Consider the following 16,232-nt stretch of genomic DNA (forward strand, 5'->3'; position numbering starts at 1 on the left):
TTGGTTTAGGTATTTGTTGTAAGTTTCATCCGTCTAGTTTAGGCTTTTTTTAGAATCGACTTATTTGCTAAAAATTAGTTTAGTCAAAGTTTGGTTTAGGTTCTTAGAAAGTTAAATGGGTAGTGAAATGAATTGAAGTTAAATATAGTTGGTATTTTGCTCCTTTTTCTTTGGATCCCTTCTTTAACTCTGAATTTGTTCCTTTTTATTCAGGCTTCAATTATGACATCGACATCGATTGACGGACCCTTGTACAAGATTAATCCTTCCCATCATTTTTATGCTCTAGTAAGTTGTTTGTCTCATTTATAAAAGACAACACATAATATTAAGGCCAAACTCAAACCCAATCAATTAGCCTTATTTAGGAAAACAAAGTTTGGGCACTTTTTGGACCTAAATATTGTCTTTAATGGGCCACTCATCCACTACTTATTGTTAAGGGAGATGGAATATGAAGGAAATGATTATATAAGTTTCTTACTAGGGGGCGTTGTTTGTACTTTCGGTAGAAGAGAGTTTAACATCATAACAGGTCTATGGGGTCCTAAAGAGGAGTCTATTCAGTTGGCTGGGAATAGTAGATTATTGGAGAAGTTTTTCAAAGACAAGGAGTGTATTTATGTAAGCGACTTAGAGGATATATTTTTGGAATACGAGGGTGATGACGATGATATTGTGAAATTAACTTTAGTCTACTTTATATAGCTATCTTTGTTAGGAAAAGATAGGCGAACCAAAGTCGACAGGTTTTTTCAAGATTGCTGGTGATTGGAATATATTTAATAATTATGATTGGGCGGGATTGTTTTTGGACGCACGCTAAGTGCCTTGAAAAGAGCCTTGGACAAGCAATATGCCAAGGGAAAGAAGAAATCAACTAAGACAAGAAAATATACTATCAATGGATTTCCACATGCATTACAGGTATGTGACTTCTTACTTCTTACTTTAAAACTTATGCATATATTTAAAAAACGATTGTTTAGTTATTTTAAATGATCGTTTAATTCTTTTAAACGATCGTTGAGTTATTTTAAACGATCATTTTCGTTATGTTAAATGATCGTTTAGTTGTTTTGTAAACCCGATATTTTCTTGGTTTAATTTCTTTAAATGTGGAAAAAAAAATGGAAATTAAGTGTAAATATAAATATATATATTTATATATTAAATAGTTTTATTAAATTAATTAAATAAAAGAAAGAAAAGAAAGGACAAAAAGAAGAAAAGGAGAAGAAAATTTCATTTTCTCTTTTCTTCTTCTTCTTCTCTTCCCTTCACCGCCAAGAGTTTGAAGACATCCAAGTTCCCTTTATTTTTTTTTCTTTTTCTTTTTCCTTCTTCAATTTGCAGAGAACTTCTAAGAGAGAGTTTGGAAGAAGAAGAGAAATTTTACTAGAATTTTTAGGTTGAAGAAGAGGAGGAGAACTCAAGCAAAGTGTATCAATGGCTGAATTTTAGTTCATTCTGCACATCACTGGTTTTTAATTTGGTTTGAACTCTTCAAAAGGAATTAAGAGGTGAGATTTACATTTACTGAAAGTTAACTCATTTTTAAACAAACTTTATGAAGAACGTTGGAGCAAATTCGGATATTCATTTGGTGCTTTTTGATGAAGAAAACAGGGCAGTTGGTTTTCACTCGAAATCAGGAGGTCTCTGGTTTTTCTTGTATTTCAGAGTGTATCGGTGGAGTTAGAATCTCTATTTGGTATCGTTGGAAATCTTATTCAACTTACTACAACTTTCATGAAGAAATTGTAAACCAACAACGACAAAAAATTGGTTAAATTGTAGGAACAAGTTAAAGAGGTCGTGTGCACGCGATTCTGGAAGTGGTTCTGTTTTGAGGGTTATATGTGTTTATGCACGGGGAATCAGATTTATATGTCTTCAGGTAAGTTTTAGAGGATCTCAAAATGAAGAGTTTGATATAAAGAACACTCATTTTGGTTAAGTATTGAGAAATTTATAGTCCTTTGAAGTTTATGTTAGAAATCTGGAAATTTTAGAGAATTGTTGAAATAGGATTTTATTTCTTAAGCTTTGTTTTCGTGAGCGTCATCTTTGGTGCGACATGTTATGTATATCTTTAGGAAACCAGAATGTTTAGGGTTTTAATACTCGGTTGGGTTGTTGGCAGGCCGAGAAGAATTAAACCGAGCTTATAGACCAAGGATCTAGCCCAAGACTGTGAGTGACAAAACCAACTTTGAAATATTTTCCATAACTGTTATTATGATTGAATGGGATAAATGTTTATTTACGAAGCCATGAAAGGTATTTGAATTTCATGACTATTTTCAAGTATACATTTGGAGACTAGATTTCTTAAAGAAATTTCTGCTAACACGTAGATATTAAATGTTTGAAAAGTATTTAAACCACAATATTTTAAGCAAAGCATGAATTAGTATGAAGTTTTGTTTTAAGAACTACAATTTTCCACGAAAGAGCTGAGTAAAGTTCGAGCTTTGTGTAAAATTTATAAGCAGGCATCTTTTAATATTTTATGATGATTTATGAAATTTTCATTAACTACATGACTGAGATCTTGAGCCTGAGGCTAGAGATTATCGTGTGCACACTGGTTAGATTTCGTTGTTGACGTTGAGTGTACTCCGTAACAACGATGCTGTCGTGAGTGCTGGGCGGGCCCCACTACGACAAAGACGATGGGAGTGCTGGGCGGGCCCCACTACATCGTAGTGCTTGTAAACGTTGTTGTACTAGGTGTACCCTACACAACGTAGATTCGTCATGTTAGTTAAAATGCTTCGATATACTTGATATGCCTTGCTAGATTTCAATGATGAACATGCTGAGTATTTAAGAAAGCTATTCTTACTATTACACATTTACATTTACGACTTGTATAAACAGATTTATATGTGTAAAGTTTTCACGTGCTCTTATCTTTAAATTCATAGTTTTAAACTGAGTCACTCACTGAGCTTCATAGCTCACCCTTTCCAAAATGTTTTACCCATTTTCCAGGTAGATATCGACTTCCCGGTGCCTGATAGACTGCCTTAGTCTGCGGAAGCTTCATTATCGATTGCCAGTACGTGTTTTGAGTTGGGCATAAAGTCTGTTGTGTTGTGATGTATTCACACCCTTGTATGTTATAGATACTCCACAGTTTGTATAAGCTTTAGGAGCTGTAGTTGTGTAAATTTTGTTGGTTATATTTTGATTAAGGTGTCTTTAGGTTTGTCACACCCCCTCCCGGACTACCTGCTACCTTAGACCGAAAGATGGCGTGAAGCCGACGAACAACGCTTTTCTGTACCTGTATCTGTCGACTCTGCTTAAAACTTTCATGTGATGAACTTGCCAATCTAGTATATAAACTATTGTACATGCCACAAAACACAGCGGATCCTAGGCTAGTCAAACACATACATGAAGTGTACCTCAAATTTACCGATTTCACGAGTAAACCTAAGGACACCTTAATCAAAATATAACCAACAAAATTTACACAACTACAGCTCCTAAAGCTTATACAAACTGTGGAGTATCTATAACATACAAGGGTGTATATACACCACAACACAACAGACTCTATGCCCAACTCAAAACACGTACTGGCAATCGATAATGAAGCTTCCGCAGACTAAGGCAGTCTATCAGGCACCGGGAAGTCCATCTCTACCTGGAAAATGGGTAAAATATTTTGGAAAGGGTGAGCTATGGAGCTCAGTGAGTGACTCAGTTTAAAACTATGAATTTAAAGATAAGAGCACGTGAAAACTTTACACATATAAATCTGTTTATACAAGTCGTAAATGTAAATGTGTAATAGTAAGAATAGCTTTCTTAAATACTCAGCATGTTCATCATTGAAATCTAGCAAGGCATATCAAGTATATCGAAGCATTTTAACTAACATGACGAATCTACGTTGTGTAGGGTACACCTAGTACAACAACGTTTACAAGCACTACGATGTAGTGGGGCCCGCCCAGCACTCCCATCGTCTTTGTCGTAGTGGGGCCCGCCCAGCACTCACGACAGCATCGTTGTTACGGAGTACACTCAACGTCAACAACGAAATCTAACCAGTGTGCACACGGTAATCTCTAGCCTCAGGCTCAAGATCTCAGTCATGTAGTTAATGAAAATTTCATAAATCATCATAAAATATTAAAACATTCCTGCTTATAAATTTTACACAAAGCTCGAACTTTACTCAGCTCTTTCGTGGAAAATTGTAGTTCTTAAAACAAAACTTCATACTAATTCATGCTTTGCTTAAAATATTGTGGTTTAAATACTTTCCAAACATTTAATATCTACGTGCTAGCATAAATTTCTTTAAGAAATCTAGTCTCCAAATGTATACTTGAAAATAGTCATGAAATTCAAATACCTTTCATGGCTTCGTAAATAAACATTTATCGCATTCAATCATAATAACAGTTATGGAAAATATTTCAAAGTTGGTTTTGTCACTCACAGTCTTGGGCTAGATCCTTGGTCTATAAGCTCGGTTTAATTCTTCTCGGCCTGCCAACAACCCAACCGAGTATTAAAACCGTAAACATTCTGGTTTCCTAAAGATATACATAACATGTCGCACCAAAGATGACGCTCGAAAACAAAGCTTAAGAAATAAAATCCTATTTCAACAATTCTCTAAAATTTCCAGATTTCTAACATAAACTTCAAAGAACTATAACTTTCTCAATACTTAACCAAAATGAGTGTTCTTTATATCAAACTCTTCATTTTGAGATCCTCTAAAACTTACCTGAAGACATATAAATCTGATTCTCCGTGCATAAACACATATAACCCTCAAAACAGAACCACTTCCAGAATCGCGCGCACACGACCTCTTTAACTTGTTTCTACAATTTAACCAATTTTTAGTCGTTTTGGGTTTACCATTTATTCATGAAAGTTGTAGTAAATTGAATAAACTTTCTAACCATCCCAAATAGAAATTCTAACTCCACCGATACACTCTGAAATACAAGAAAAACCAGAGACCTCCTGATTTCGAGTGAAAACCAACTGCCCTGTTTTCTTCATCAAAAAGCACCAAATGAAAATCCGAATTTGCTCCAACGTTCTTCATAAAGTTTGTTTAAAAATGAGTTAACTTTCAGTAAATGTAAATCTCACCTCTTAATTCCTTTTGAAGAGTTCAAACCGAATTAAAAACCAGTGATGTGCAGAATTAACTAAAATTCAGCCATTGATACACTTTGCTTGAGTTCTCCTCCTCTTCTTCAACCTAAAAAATTCTAGTAAAATTTCTGTTCTTCTTCCAAACTCTCTCTTAGAAGTTCTCTGCAAATTGAAGAAGGAAAAAGAACAAAAAAATAAAGGCAACTTGGATGTCTTCAAACTTGGTGGTGAAGGGAAGAGAAGAAGAAGAAGAAAAGAGAAAATGAAATTTTCTTCTCCTTTTCTTCTTTTTGTCCTTTCTTTTCTTTCTTTTCTTTAATTAATTTAATAAAACTATTTAATATATAAATATATATATATTTATATTTACACTTAATTTCCATTTTTTTTCTTTTTTTTTTCCAGATTTAAAGAAATTAAACCAAGAAAATATCGGGTTTACAACTTACCTTCCCTTTAGAAAATTTCGTCCTCGAAATTTAGAATGTCCTTAACTGAAAAGTATCGGATAGCTCTTCTTCATCTGATATTCTGGTTCCCAAGTTGCCTCCTCCGCTCCATGATGTCTCCACAAAACTTTTATGAGTGGAATCGTTTTGTTTCTCAAAACTTGTTCCTTTCTGTCGAGAATCTGAACTGGTTCTTCAACATAACTCAAATCTTCTTTTAATTCAACTGGTTGATCTTGCAACACATGCGATGGATCTGGTATATATTTTATTAACATGGATACATGGAAAACATCATGTATTCGTGCAAGTTCTATTGGCAACTCAAGTCTATACGCTGCTGGTCCCACTCGTTCCGTTATCTGATATGGCCCAATATATCTAGGACTTAACTTACCTTTTCTTCCGAAACGAATAACACCTCGCCATGGAGATAATTTCAAGAAAACTTGATCTCCAACTTGGAATTCTAGGTTTCTTCGTCGCTTATCCGCATAACTTTTCTGTCGATCTTGGGCTTTCCTCAGATTTTCTCTGATCAACTTAATATTGTTTGTCGTAATCTGAACCAACTCAGGACCTACTTACTTCCGCTCTCCCACTTCATTCCAGCACACAGGAGTTCTGCATGGTCTCCCGTATAAGGCTTCATATGGTGCCATACCGATACTAGACTGATAGTTATTATTATAAGCAAACTCCATAAGTGGCAAGTGGGTATCCCAACTTCCTTTAAGTTGTAGGACACATGCTCTCAACATGTCCTCTAAAGTTTGGATGGTCCTCTCGGACTGACCATCTGTTTGGGGATGAAATGATGTACTAAACTTTAGCCCTGTTCCCATTGCTTTCTGTAAAATAGGCCAAAATTTAGAAGTAAACCTCGGATCCCTATCTGAAACTATGGACACTGGTACTCCATACTGACTCACAATCTTATCAACATATAATCTCGCTAGCTGGTCTAACGTAGTTGTCATTTTAATCGGTATAAATCGTGTCGTCTTGGTGAGTCTGTCTACTATTACCCATATACCATCATGTCCACTGGATGTACGAGGTAATCCAAATAGAAAATCTATAGTAATATGCTCCCATTTCCACTCTGGCACTGGCAAAGGATTAAGAATTCCTCCTGGCCTCTGTCTTACTGGTTTAACCTGTTGACAAATCAAACATCTATCAACATATTCAGCTATCTCTTGCTTCATTCCAGACCACCAATAAGTCTTCTTTAAAGTTCTGTACATCTTGGTGCTACCTGGATGCATAGCGTAAGCTGAACTGTGAGCTTCTTCTAGAATAGCATTCTTAAGCTCACTGATATTCGGAACACATAATCTTCCTTGTTTAACAATGGCTCCATCTGTTCTCAGCTCAAACTCCACCTCTAAGCCTTTCTTGGATTTCTCAAACTTCTTCTGTAAATTACTGTCTTCTGACTGTCTTCTTACAATCTCAGTTACTAGAGAAGACCGAACCTGAAATTGAGCTAAGAGACTTCCTAAATCCTCTGTAGTTACTACTGCCTTGGAACCTCTTAACTCATTCAACAAAGCTACTCGAATACCACACAAGGCACTCTTCGGAAGTCTTGACTTCCTACTTAATGCATCTGCTACTACGTTGGCCTTACCTGGATGATATTCTATAGTACAATCATAATCTTTAATCAGTTCTAGCCATCGCCTTTGTCTCAGATTTAGCTCTTTTTGATCAAAAATATACTTCAGACTTTTATGATCTGTGAAAATATGGCACTTTTCCCCGAACAAATAGTGTCTCCAGATTTTTAGTGCTAAAACAACTGCTGCTAGCTCAAGATCATGGGTAGGGTAATTACACTCATGCTCCTTCAACTGCCTTGAAGCATAAGCTATTACATTCCCATCTTGCATAAGCACACAACCTAATCCTAGCCTTGAAGCATCACAATAAATCACATAGTCCTTCCCTGTTACAGGAAGTGCCAAAATAGGTGCTGTAACTAGTCTTTTCTTCAATTCCTGAAAACTTTGCTCGCATTTATCTGACCACTCAAACTTAACATTCTTCCTTGTCAAAGCGGTCAAAGGCAATGCCAATCGAGAGAAATCCTCAATAAAACGCCTATAGTATCCTGCCAAACCCAGGAAACTACGTACTTCTGTCGCACTAATTGGTCTTTCCCAATTGACAACCGCTTCTACTTTTTGTGGATCGACACTAACTCCTTTTGCTGAAACTACATGCCCCAAAAATACTACCTGTTCCAACCAGAACTCACATTTGCTGAACTTAGCGTATAACTGTTTTTCACGTAGAGTCTGTAGAACAATCCTCAGATGTTCCTCATGAGATTCTCTGTCAACTGAGTAAACTAATATATCATCAATGAACACAATCACAAACTGATCTAAATACCGATGGGAGATCCTGTTCATGAGATCCATGAAAACCGCTGGCGCATTCGTTAAACCGAATGGCATAACTTGAAACTCATAATGCCCATACCTCGTTCTAAATGCTGTCTTAGCAATATCTGATTCTCTAACCTTCAACTGGTGGTATCCTGACCTTAAGTCAATCTTAGAGAACAACGTTGCTCCCCTTAGTTGATCAAATAAGTCATCGATGCGTGGTAAAGGATACTTGTTACGTATTTTGACCTTGTTTAACTGTCTATAGTCAATACATAATCTGAGGGTACCATCTTTCTTTTTCACAAAAAGCACTGGTGCTCCCCACGGCGAAACACTAGGCCTGATGTATCCCTTGTCAACTAGTTCCTGTAACTGCATCTTCAATTCTTTTAGCTCGCTTGGAGCCATTCTATACGGGGCCTGTGAAATAGGTGCTGTTCCTGGTAATAATTCAATGGTGAACTCAATCTCTCTATCAGGTAGCAAACCTGACAGATCATCTGGAAATACATCAAGAAACTCTTTCACCACAGGAACATCTTCTGGCTTTAGTTTTTCTCTCTGCACTACTACGATGTGTGCAAGAAACGCTGTGCAACCCATCCTCAGTAATTTCTCAGCTTTCAAAACTGAGATTAGACTTCTAGAAACGGCCTTCCTCATACCTCTAAAAACCACTTCAGCAAAGCCTGGTTTTCTGAAAACCACTTCCTTCCTATGGCAATCCATAGATGCATAATGAGCAAATAAGAAATCCATTCCCAAAATTACATCTAACCTCTGCAACTCTAGTGGTAGCAAGTCCACTAGCAAACTGATACCTTCTACTAAAACTTCACAATTACGTAACACCTCATTAACAAGTAAAACGTCACCAACTGGAGTGTATATAGCTAACCCCTCAGATAAAGGCTCTAGCATCCTATTCAACTTAGTCAGAAATATACTAGAAACAAAGGAATGCGTAGCACCTGGATCAAATAAAACATCTACAGGTACATTACAAATAAGAATCGTACCAGTAATAACGTCTGGTGCATCCTTTACTTCTTGTTGAGTCATAGCATAGACTTTTCCCTGTTGCCTCGGTCTTCCAACAACTCCCTTTTGCCTTGCACCACTGGTGCCCTCTGTTGCAACCACTGAAACTCTCGATTGCTCAATTGTCTGGGACCCAACTCCCTGATCTCTCTGAACTGTCATGTTCAACTGCGGACAATCTTTCTTGAAATGTCCTGGCTGTCCGCACTGGTAACATACACCAGCACCTACCAAACACTGACCCCGATGGTTCCTGCCACAACTCGTGCATGGTATTCGCCTGACGGTACTAGCAATGGACTCCTGACCTGGTTGCGATCTTACTGTTGATCTAATGGGTTGACTAGGTATTCTCTGGCTCTGTCTCTGAAAAACACTACCATAACTCACGTTCCTCGATGCTTGGCCTCCAGAGCGATTCTTAAAATCTTGACGGCTTGAAATATTTATCCCAGGCGTGAACCTCCGCTGCTCACGGCCTCTAAATCCACTAGCTGTTGAAGTCCCACGACTAAGCTCCACTGCTGATTTCTCTTCTGTTATACTCTGCTCCACACGAAGGGCAGTCTCCACTAACTGAGAGAAATTCGTCCACTTAGCAATGGCTGTAACTGGGGTACGTATTTCAAAACGCAACCCTCTTTCAAACCTTCGGCACCTGTCACTCTCAGAAGCTATAATAACGTCAGCATACCGTGAAAGCTCGGTATACTTCCTCTCATACTCAGCCACTGAAAGTGATCCTTGTTTCAACCCCAGAAATTCATCCCTCTTGGCTTCGCAGTATGTGCTGGGATAATACTTATCTTCGAATATGCCTCTAAAAGTCTGCCAGTCTAAAGCACGTGCATCACTGCGTCTTGCTAATATAGATTTCCACCATCCTTTAGCCTCTTTTTGCAACAAAAATGTGGCCAATCTAACCTTTCGCTCCTCAGGACAATTCATCACATCAAAACACTTTTCAAGCATATTCAACCAGTTCTCTGCATCAGCTGGATCTGTGGAACCTTCAAACACTGTAGCCCCTAACTTCTTCAGCCGTTCAATTCCGTATGCCTTTTCTGGATCACTAGGCTCTACTCTATCTGTCCTTCCTATTTCCTGTGTTGTTCTCGCAAACTGCTCGTTTCCTGCACCACCTCGAACTCCTAGGGTACTAGATTCCCCTACAGATGGACCTTGGGTAGGACCTTGCATCCCGTCCTGATTCTGCCGGCGTCGTCTACCAGTACGTGGTGGCATGACTCCTATAATATGTCAACACATTAGACATACTATAAATACTTAACTCAAATGCATGATACTAAATGTCTACTCACGTATTAATAATAATTGGACTCACTTCTACCCTTACCTAGACCATACTCCACTAGTTCCCTTTAAGCTAACTTGACGTTCAATTATTTACTTTCCAGTTTCTTCTTAGAGCTAACCGCTCTACCTTAATTCCCATGGAGCAAACTGCTCTGATACCAAGTTGTCACACCCCCTCCCGGACTACCTGCTACCTTAGACCGAAAGATGGCGTGAAGCCGACGAACAACGCTTTTCTGTACCTGTATCTGTCGACTCTGCTTAAAACTTTCATGTGATGAACTTGAAAATCTAGTATATAAACTATTGTACATGCCACAAAACACAGCGGATCCTAGGCTAGTCAAACACAGCTAGTCAAACACATACATGAAGTGTACCTCAAATTTACCGATTTCACGAGTAAACCTAAGGACACCTTAATCAAAATATAACCAACAAAATTTACACAACTACAGCTCCTAAAGCTTATACAAACTGTGGAGTATCTATAACATACAAGGGTGTATATACACCACAACACAACAGACTCTATGCCCAACTCAAAACACGTACTGGCAATCGATAATGAAGCTTCCGAAGACTAAGGCAGTCTATCAGGCACCGAGAAGTCCATCTCTACCTGGAAAATGGGTAAAACATTTTGGAAAGGGTGAGCTATGGAGCTCAGTGAGTGACTCAATTTAAAACTATGAATTTAAAGATAAGAGCACGTGAAAACTTTACACATATAAATCTGTTTATACAAGTCGTAAATGTAAATGTGTAATAGTAAGAATAGCTTCCTTAAATACTCAGCATGTTCATCATTGAAATCTAGCCAGGCATATCAAGTATATCGAAGCATTTTAACTAACATGATGAATCTACGTTGTGTAGGGTACACCTAGTACAACAACGTTTACAAGCACTACGATGTAGTGGGGCCCGCCCAACACTCCCATCGTCTTTTTCGTAGTGGGGCCCGCCCAGCACTCACGACAGCATCGTTGTTACGGAGTACACTCAACGTCAACAACGAAATCTAACCTGTGTGCACACGGTAATCTCTAGCCTCAGGCTCAAGATCTCAGTCATGTAGTTAATGAAAATTTCATAAATCATCATAAAATATTAAAACATGCCTGCTTATAAATTTTACACAAAGCTCGAACTTTACTCAGCTCTTTCGTGGAAAATTGTAGTTCTTAAAACAAAACTTCATACTAATTCATGCTTTGCTTAAAATATTGTGGTTTAAATACTTTCCAAACATTTAATATCTACGTGCTAGCATAAATTTCTTTAAGAAATCTAGTCTCCAAATGTATACTTGAAAATAGAAATGAAATTCAAATACCTTTCATGGCTTCGTAAATAAACATTTATCGCATTCAATCATAATAACAGTTATGGAAAATATTTCAAAGTTGGTTTTGTCACTCACAGTCTTGGGCTAGATCCTTGGTCTATAAGCTCGGTTTAATTCTTCTCGGCCTGCCAACAACCCAACCGAGTATTAAAACCTTAAACATTCTGGTTTCCTAAAGATATACATAACATGTCGCACCAAAGATGACGCTCGAAAACAAAGCTTAAGAAATAAAATCCTATTTCAACAATTCTCTAAAATTTCCAGATTTCTAACATAAACTTCAAAGAACTATAACTTTCTCAATACTTAACCAAAATGAGTGTTCTTTATATCAAACTCTTCATTTTGAGATCCTCTAAAACTTACCTGAATACATATAAATCTGATTCCCCGTGCATAAACACATATAACCCTCAAAACAGAACCACTTCCAGAATCGCGCGCACACGACCTCTTTAACTTGTTCCTACAATTTAACCAATTTTTAGTCGTTTTTGGTTTACCATTTATTCATGAAAGTTGTAGTAAATTGAATAAACTTTCTAACCATCCCAAATAGAAATTCTAACTCCACCGATACACTCTGAAATACAAGAAAAACCAGAGACCTCCTGATTTCGAGTGAAAACCAACTGCCCTGTTTTCTTCATCAAAAAGCACCAAATGAAAATCCGAATTTGCTCCAACGTTCTTCATAAAGTTTGTTTAAAAATGAGTTAACTTTCAGTAAATGTAAATCTCACCTCTTAATTCCTTTTGAAGAGTTCAAACCGAATTAAAAACCAGTGATGTGCAGAATGAACTAAAATTCAGCCATTGATACACTTTGCTTGAGTTCTCCTCCTCTTCTTCAACATAAAAAATTCTAGTAAAATTTCTGTTCTTCTTCCAAACTCTCTCTTAGAAGTTCTCTGCAAATTGAAGAAGGAAAAAGAACAAAAAGATAAAGGGAACTTGGATGTCTTCAAACTTGGCGGTGAAGGGAAGAGAAGAAGAAGAAGAAAAGAGAAAATGAAATTTTCTTCTCCTTTTCTTCTTTTTGTCCTTTCTTTTCTTTCTTTTCTTTAATTAATTTAATAAAACTATTTAATATATAAATATATATATATTTATATTTACACTTAATTTCCATTTTTTTTCTTTTTTTTTTCCAGATTTAAAGAAATTAAACCAAGAAAATATCGGGTTTACAAGGTTTACTCGTGAAATCGGTAAATTTTGAGGTACACTTCATGTATGTGTTTGACTAGCTGTGTTTGACTAGCCTAGGATCCGCTGTGTTTTGTGGCATGTACAATAGTTTATATACTAGATTGGCAAGTTCATCACATAAAAGTTTTAAGCAGAGTCGACAGATACAGGTACAGAAAAGCGTTGTTCGTCGGCTTTACGCCATTTTTCGGTCTAAGGTAGCAGGTAGTCCGGGAGGGGGTGTGACATGTTTTTAAACGATCGTTTAGTTATATTTAAACGATTGTGAAACCACTTTTTTATATATCTATATATATCTTGTGGCACTTCTTAAACTTGTTTGTCAAATGTGGAATAAGTTTGGGCTTATGAGTCTATACCAACCATCATTGGATATGGTGTAGATAAAGTAAACGATGATGCCATACCACGAATGCTGAGGTGGGTGTGCCAACAATCACCAAAGTCCCAAACTATAAGCCAGGTGTTTGACTCGCCAATGGTAAGTAGCAAGCAATAGTAACTAACTTAAGGATCGCATGATTTTGTGCTTATTTCTTTGTCCCAAATACATTTGCCTTTTTCTCTTTGTAGTTGATAATTAAGGCGGTCATTGAGATGACACCTGAAGAGGAGCAGTTGAAAATTGCTTCAGGTGAACTTTTTGAAAACCTCCGCTCATCTACCATTGTTCAATCGAAGAATGGTGGTTTAAAAAAAGGAAGAGAAGTTGTTAATGATGAAGGTGACTTCAAAAAGAGTAAGAAACAGAAGTCCGAGTCTAAGATGAAAAAGGCTATTCGGAATCTCCAAGATCGAGTAGCAGTTGTTGAAGGGCAACTTACTAGTATAAAATCAGATATTGACGAATTGAAGGGGATGTCAACCATATTAGAGCACATTGGACTTCAAAAAAAGGTTAGGAATCAAACTGTTAATTGTATTAACATTAGTTGTTTCATATTTGGTAATTACTCATACGTTAAGTTGCATGTTCTCGCTAATCTTGATGTTTACTTTCTATTGTTATCCACACTAATTCATTTTGAGGTTCCATAGGGTGACGAAGGAGACCGCAAGGGGTTTGACGGCTTAGTAGATCATACACTAGAAAGTGAAGAAGTTGATAATGCTAAGGCTGAAGACGTTGATACAGGCGGTACCCCTAATTGGTTGAGGATACCAAAGGAGGATGATACAAGTAATGGGGCAAAACACATTGAACTTAAAAAGAAGGTTTGGTTCCATGTTCTTGCTAATATTGATGTTTAATTTCTATCATTATCCACACTAATGCATTATGAGCTTTCATAGGGCGACGAAGATGTTCACACCATCAGTACACCTCCTTGGTTGAGGTTTAATATTGAGTTAGAGAAGCCAATCGACGTGTTGGAGAAGAAGGTTGAGATTGGCTTAGAGGAGCCAATAGATGTCGTTGACGATGAGGTAAAAATTGAGGACAGTGGAAAAAAACTTCCTACTCATTTTGATTCAGACGTCACAGAGATAGAACAATTTCCTACTCAACGACCACACGTTTGGCCCGCCCGTAGGAAGCGTGCAAATATTGACCTATCAACCCCATTCACAACTCTACCTAAACGGTCTATGGCATCAACCACCACTACCTCTCAGTGTGAACCAATTGTTTATGATCCCATGCACAAAATACTTCACGTCGATTTAGATAGACTTCGAGCTTAGATTACAGACAAGCGTACACACGATGAGGTGTGTGAAACCTTTCATGGAAAAAAATCGAAGGTATTTTTTAGAGACTTATTTATGTGTCGCCGGTGGTTGGCGGATGAGGTAAGAGATTATCTTATTATTTATGCCATTATAATTTTTTATTGTTATGGTTCTATACATTTAATGCTTACTTTTGTTTCTATTAGCATTTGGATGCACTTTTTCTTTTCATTCGCTTGAAGATTAAGGCAGCCAGGATACCCTCTACTCAAAACTTTACAACAGCAGACACAATCTTTATGGTTTGGAATCATCACGTTACTTTATGTATGTATTTGCGTTTGAAATTTGTCTTTCGGTCTGATATTTGCATTTGTATGTTTTTCTTTGCAACACATTTTAGTTACAAAGTGGCCTCAATACAAAGAATGTATTAAAGAGAATCGTCCGTTTGACTGGAAGGAAGAGTATAGGTTGGTTAACTATATTGTCGGGTCAAAAGAGGACTTCCAAGATCCTTGGGCAAGTGTTGTGTAAACCCGATATTTTCTTGGTTTAATTTTTTTAAATGTGGAAAAAAATGGAAATTAAATGTATATATATATATATATATATATATATATATTTATATATTAAATGGTTTTATTAAGTAAATTAAAGAAAAGAAAGAAAAGAAAGATAAAAAGAAAAAAAAAAGAGAAGAAAATTTCATTTTTTCTTTCATTTCTTCTTCTTCTTCTCTTCCCTTCACCGCCAAACATTTAATAGAAAACTTCTCATCCAACTTCCATTCTTTTCCTTCTTCAATTTGCAGAGAACATTTAAGAGAGATTTTGGAAGAAGAAGAGGAATTTTACTAGAATTTTGAGGTTGAAGAAGAGAAGGAGAACTAAAGCAAAGTGTATCCATGGCTAAATCTTGGTTCATTCTACACATCAATGGTTTTTAATTGAGTTTGAACTCTTCAAAAGGAATTAAGAGGTGAGGTTTACATTCACTGAAAGTTAACTCATTTTCAAACAAATTTTATGAAGAAAGTTGGAGCAAATTCAGATATGCATTGGGTGCTTTTTGATGAAGAAAACAGGGAAGTTGGTTTTCACTCGAAATCAGGAGGTCTCTGGTTTTTCTTGTATTTCACAGTGTACCGGTAAAGTTAGGATCTCTATTTGGTATGGTTGGAAATCTTATTCAATTTACTACAACTTTCATGAAGAAATCGTGAACCAAAAATGACTAAAAATCAGTTACATTGTAGGGACAAGTTAAAGGGGTCGTGTGCGCGCGATTCTGGAAGTTGTTCTGTTTTGAGGGTTATCTGAGTTTATCCATAGGGAATCAGATTTACATGTCTTCAGGTAAGTTTTAGAAGCTCTCAAAATAAATACTTTGATATAAAGAACACTGATTTTGGTTTAAGTATTGAGAAAGTTATAGTCATTTAAAGTTTATGTTAGAAATCTGGAAATTTCAAAGAGTTGTTGAAATAGGATTTTATTTCTTAAGCTTTGTTTTTGTGAGCGTCATCTTTGGTGCGACATGTTATGTATATCTTTAGAAATCAGAATGTTTAGAGTTCTAATACTCGGTTGGGTTGTTGGCAGGCTGAGAAGAATTTAACCGAGCTTATAGACCAAGGAT

General features: G+C 36.8%; 1 protein-coding gene and 1 long non-coding RNA gene across 2 annotated transcripts; both read left to right on the forward strand.

Moving 5' to 3' along the window:
* The first annotated feature begins 1,942 nt into the window (after positions 1 to 1,942).
* On the forward strand, positions 1,943 to 12,942 carry LOC127148573 (uncharacterized). Its single transcript, XR_007819664.1, has 3 exons — positions 1,943 to 2,196; positions 3,001 to 3,214; positions 12,900 to 12,942. It is a non-coding gene; the product is annotated as an uncharacterized LOC127148573 (long non-coding RNA).
* A 301-nt stretch (positions 12,943 to 13,243) lies between these two features.
* Positions 13,244 to 14,693, forward strand: LOC127148666 (uncharacterized). The gene is made up of 4 exons (XM_051082862.1): positions 13,244 to 13,268; positions 13,850 to 13,863; positions 13,956 to 14,132; positions 14,211 to 14,693. Exons 1-4 carry the CDS (start codon positions 13,244 to 13,246, stop codon positions 14,601 to 14,603), a joined length of 609 nt encoding a protein of 202 aa, XP_050938819.1. The 3' UTR covers positions 14,604 to 14,693.
* The last annotated feature ends 1,539 nt before the right edge of the window (positions 14,694 to 16,232 follow it).

This window comes from Cucumis melo, chromosome 3, assembly GCF_025177605.1.
Source record: "Cucumis melo cultivar AY chromosome 3, USDA_Cmelo_AY_1.0, whole genome shotgun sequence".
In the NCBI taxonomy this organism is placed as follows: domain Eukaryota; kingdom Viridiplantae; phylum Streptophyta; class Magnoliopsida; order Cucurbitales; family Cucurbitaceae; genus Cucumis; species Cucumis melo.